The sequence below is a fragment of the Nannochloropsis gaditana genome (genome assembly GCF_000240725.1).
Source record: "Nannochloropsis gaditana CCMP526 unplaced genomic scaffold scaffold1206, whole genome shotgun sequence".
Classification (NCBI taxonomy): domain Eukaryota; class Eustigmatophyceae; order Eustigmatales; family Monodopsidaceae; genus Microchloropsis; species Microchloropsis gaditana.
In genome coordinates this window covers 1-5,049 of record NW_005802747.1, presented here as the reverse complement: position 1 = coordinate 5,049, position 5,049 = coordinate 1, and the positions used below count along the sequence as shown (strand labels likewise).

The window sequence follows — 5,049 nt, the reverse complement described above, 5'->3', positions numbered from 1 at the left end:
GATATATGGCCTTCGTTCTTGCTACGTGGCTTCCCACGGCTGTACAGATACGAGGTAATCCGTTTGATCGGGGGGCGCACGGATCAACAATTTTAACTCTCCACGCTTTTCCTACTTCATTTGCTCCTGTTAAACCCTGACACAGTACTACCACTTCAAGTCCCAGTCGCTCCTGGACTACTCAGCGGGCGGGGAGCCTGTGGTCCTCCTGCTAGGGGAAGCCGGAAGCGAGGGAGATACACAAAGGGATAGCGGAGGCGCCGGAGAGCGAGAGAAAGAGGAAGCGACGGACTGTCTCCCAAGCATCCTAGCGAGTAAAGTCGTCCCAGTGCAGGCTGAAAAGGCCGGGGCCAAATATGGGATGGTGCAGGGGGTTGGCTGGCTCCCTCTGCCCGGCCGAGTTTCTTTCACGCGCAAGCACTTGGAGGCCCTGCGATTGGGGAGGGAGATATTGCGGACCACGCAAAGCCGCCCACCTTTCTTCTTTTGTCACGGCGCGCACGAGGTAAGCATGCGATTGTGCGAGGGGCGCATTCAATAGCTTTGCATGCTATCCTGTTTATTTCTTACCTGTCCGCCCCACTGTTCTTTATCGCTCGCCTCTCGCTCCAGTGGGCGATGCTTTATCACCCTACCTCCTCAGCGCACCCACCTCCGCGCAAGTACCAGGACAGTCTGCCCCTGCGGATTTCCCAAACGACCCTCAATGGCTTTGTGGAAAGCCGGCCCATCCGCTGCACCCACTACGACGCCTTCCGCTTCTTCGCACCCGAGGCCCGCCCTCTCAACGTCTGGGGCCAGGACTTGAGTGAGGCTCGCTCGCACGGACAGCTCGCGCACGAGCAACCCGGCTGCCTCCATGCCAACATGGATTTGTTCAAATGGGCCGTGAAGTTGGGGCCTTACGCGCCCAGCGACTTGCTGAGACAGACTTTGGAATTGGCTGTGGCTTGCCGGGTGGTGGATATGCGTGCTTCGCCCTATGACCTCAGCCCTCTAGTCTTGCCGGTGGGAAAAGGGCGCGGCTTGCCCAGTGGATATCGCTTTGATGCGTCGCCGATCAAGATCGAAACAGAGGAGGGAAGAAAAGAATATCAGGCGGAGCAACAAGCTCTATTCGATAAAGCCCAGCCGCTGCGAACGCGGCTATTGAATGTATATGACTTATTCTTCCGAATGTGGGAAAGCGAAGAAGACCCCAAAGTACAAAGTGAAGAAGTCTGAGTCGTTGGTGAGGGGTTTTGGCATGGGCTATCTCATGTGCTATCTGTCTTGCTGGCTGATGTGGTCTTTAAGGTTGATTTTACGACCAACGCCTTCCTTATCCTGGATGATAATGGAAAATTGGTTTGATGCGTTCCATTTTAGTTACGGCGAGCTCGGACGCATGCTTCTCACAGTCGTCCGAGTTTTCTGCTTTTTACGGTGTGCCGTCACGGTGGCTTGTGCCCCGCGGGCTGCCTCCCAAAGCTGCAACGTACTCGCAAAGCTTGACACCTTCCAATGCACTTCGTTCATTTCCGTTCGAAGGCATCTGACGCGTGTACGTGCTTGCATCCCAATTTTCGCTGAGAAGGCATTGTGGAATAGACAATCGTCGTCTTAATGTTTTCCAAGCTGGGAGGATGGGCAAATCATCGTTCACTTTCATTTCCTCAGTCAATACGTTACCTCCTCCAACATACGCACACACGACTGGGGCACTGTTCTCATCAAAATTGTTACAGGCAAAAGAGATGACTCGAATTTCTCCTGCTCCTTCCCATAGCTCCTCCACTTCCTCCCTTCCAAACCTCGTTGGGTGCTCCTCCCACTCCTCGACACCCCCCCCCCAACTCCCTCCTGCCTCCCCAATGACGCCGATGAATAAGAAACAGTCCAAGGGCTTGTCTCCTGTACAAGAAAAGATGAAGAGTCATGGGAAAAGCAGAACCGGAACTCTGCGTATTGTGATCAAAGGGATGAGAAACTTGAAGGCAAGTGTGATGCGATACATGCCATTGTGATCAAATCGGGGTAGAGTTCCCGTCATGTGTCCAACATATGTAATATAGCGTTATGAATTCCATAGTCTCAGGGGAATGAATCAATCTCCAAGAGTCGTCTTTTTTATTCGACGCGTCCGCATTCTTTTTTATTTTAATCACAGCATCCATCCTTCGACTTGCTCGGTCGCGCCCATTTACGTCGGTCATGGGGCTCCGCTTTGAGCCATTACGTCGTCGTGGCACAGCTCGGCGATTCGCATTCCTGGGAAAGTCCGCCTCAATTTCCTCCCACGCAGGTAGCCCCTCTCTTTAAGACAGAAATAATTTGGCCGGGGGTACGCTACCCCTCCGAGGAACCGGTGCGATTCTCACTGGAGTACAAGGACTGCGCTGGGAGAAGTATGGGAACCTGGCGTACCATTCCACTTTCAGGAGAGCAGTGGTCCTCGCTACCGCCTTCCACGCGAACGACGCGATGGTGAGGAAGGGGGAAGGGACCATGTTCTCTTTTAGTCCCCCCTGTGCTGGCATCCCCGAGATGATGATGGCGAGGTATTAGTAAGGCTCGGCATCTTATGAAGTCACGCCTCAGTAATTTTGGGCCACATAACCTCATCGCTGTCGAAAGGATGGCGGTGAGCCCCTCAATTTTTTCCTCACCTCAGTCTCTCCTTGCTCTCTGACCGACAGGCTCCCCCTCTTTACACAACCGCTCCCGTCCCATTCCCGTGGAAAATATGCGGGAGAGTTGTTGTGCCACGTTCATTTTACCGAGGACCATTTACGGCTTGTTTACCGAAAGCCATGGCGGCTGTTAGGCTGCTTCCTTTCTCTTCCTCGCTCTTTCCTTCCCCAGACTCTCCAAGACGAGGGCGATGCAATAATAGGGTGGCTCCTGAGCGGTCTTATTCTCGCGTCGCAATATAACGACGCCTCTTCTGCCGCCACTTCGTGCCTGAACCCGTCCGACCCACGCCCACCTGCTTTGAATTTCCCGTTTCAATTTGTTCTCCTCGTGGCCGTCTTTCTCCTGTCCGCGTCCGTCTCCCTCCTTCTCGCGTGCTTGCTTTCCCTTGGCCTGTTCCTCGCACCCACCACAGTCCTTTTCTTTACGGTGTGCGCATTAGCGATTGGTGCAGTGGGTATGCCCGCTGCGTCCTGCCTATTCTTCCTGCTCTCTTTCCCCTCTGCAGGAGAAAAGGTCCTTCAGCCATATGTAGAGTGGGTGTTACGCTCTGCACCTGTAATAGGGTATTTCTTGGTAGAAAAAGTAGATGAGGCGAGGAAAGCGGATGGCTAGAAGCTTTTGTTTCGGACACGGGTTGAAAGGATGTACCACTGCGTCGTACGCCCAAGCCTCACATGAGGAGAAGAAAAGACGAATGACGTCCATTGTTTGTGAGTCAACTGAGCTAAATTTTGTTTCTTGCACTTGTTTTCGACACGCAGTCGAGAAATTGTGGTGGCAACGGAGGTCGGGATGCTTGCGAGCCCAAGAGATCGAGCACTGTGAAATTCGCCGTGTAAAAAAGCCATTCAATGATGTCCTCTACCGCTTTTGAAGAGAAATTTGCCATATGACTATTTATAAATCAAATGTAATAGAATAGAAAAAAATGAAGAATAAGAAAGAGAAAGAACAATTTTACGGAGTTTTCAAAATCGAGAGGAATTGCGGGTACTTTCCCGGACGCGTATATATTAAAGGGGCAGTTTTAAATCCTTCGTTTTTCAAAATGAATGAGAAAATATAGACAGGAGTGCGTAATACCTCGTGCATTTCGCATGTTCGGCGAACTAGTTTCCGAAAAGCTTGCTCTGAAAGACTAGAAGGCATGCTTGTGTGTGATACGTCTCTCGTGTCGCCATCGCGCCTGAGAAACACCGAGTGACTCCCAGACGGGGAGCTTGATCCTCAATAACTCTGTGCTCAAGCTGCTGCCAAGGAATTAGCGGGTCTTTCCATGCACGCATGCTCATACATATCCATCTGCACAGGGGAAACGTGCCCAAGTCGTGAGTAGATCGGCGCGGTGGCTTTTGTGAGGAGAGGATGTTGAGCGCAAGTTAGGCGATGAGCTCAATTGCACATCAGAGAAGACCATGAAGAGACCAAGCGTGCCGGCTCAGATGCTGCTTCATTGATGATGATCACGCCTCTGGAAAACAGCTTTTTAAACCCGGGGAGCGCGCGTCGAGTGGCTCAGCATGCGGCACACCGCCCCCAGGGTAGGCGGAAACGCCGGTCGGGTCCTAGACTTGGCATTGGCAGACTGACTCTCTGTTTTCTCCTTTTTTTGCCCGGTCTTCTCCTTGTCCTCGCCAGTGCCGATTTTGTCAGTGGCGATGACAGTAATGCCCGCGCTCCAGATCCTTCCGCGCTTCCTGTCATGCACGAGGATGCGCCGGACAGTCCTCCTTCTCCCCCCCCGCCTCCGCCCCCACGCGCCTCCACCGACCAGCCCCGAAGTGACGACGAAGCCCTCCTGATAGTGGGGACTGTGGATGGCTGGGTGCATGCCGTCGACTCCGCAGGAGGTGTGGCCTGGTCCTTCGACTCCGGCGCCCCCCTGGTCACGTCCTACCAAGGGTACGACCACGAGCAGCCTTCCTCCGCCCCCTCGGCCCCCCCCTTCCCCGTCCTAATCCCCGGCGTGGACGGCAGCCTGCTCGTGCACACCCCTGGGAAAGGCATCCAGCGGCTGCCCCTGACGGCGGGACAGCTGGTGGACCGCGCCCCCTTCCTGGCTGCGGACGGGCGGACTCTCTACACAGGGGCGCGGAGCTCGGAGGCCCTCATGATCGATCTTGACGCGGGCACCGTCGTCCAGCGGTTCTCAGGCCCCAGCGCCGAAAAAATCGCCCACATGATCGACCCCCGCCTGCACACCCCTACCCTGGCGCCCGCTCCCTCCCCGCCCTCCGCCTCCGCGCCGCCCTCCCCCCATCCGAGCAGGAAGGCGAAGCGGCGGCAGTTGCTCTGGCTGGGCCGCGTCGAGCACCGGCTGCGGGCCGTCGACTCCATGTCAGGCCAGGAGCTCTGGAATCTGACCGTCTCGGA

The 5,049-nt window shown here is 54.9% G+C and overlaps 2 protein-coding genes across 2 annotated transcripts; both read left to right on the top strand.

The window, feature by feature from the left end:
* Positions 1 to 145: 145 nt before the first annotated feature.
* NGA_0683000 (uncharacterized protein) lies at positions 146 to 1,224 on the top strand (the record flags this gene model as incomplete). The annotated part of the gene is made up of 2 exons (XM_005852455.1): positions 146 to 505; positions 613 to 1,224. Coding segments are annotated over 2 exons (972 nt in total), but the record flags the coding sequence as incomplete, so codon positions are not given.
* A 925-nt stretch (positions 1,225 to 2,149) lies between these two features.
* NGA_0683100 (uncharacterized protein) lies at positions 2,150 to 2,897 on the top strand (the record flags this gene model as incomplete). The annotated part of the gene is made up of 3 exons (XM_005852456.1): positions 2,150 to 2,258; positions 2,372 to 2,466; positions 2,679 to 2,897. Coding segments are annotated over 3 exons (423 nt in total), but the record flags the coding sequence as incomplete, so codon positions are not given.
* Positions 2,898 to 5,049: the final 2,152 nt, after the last annotated feature.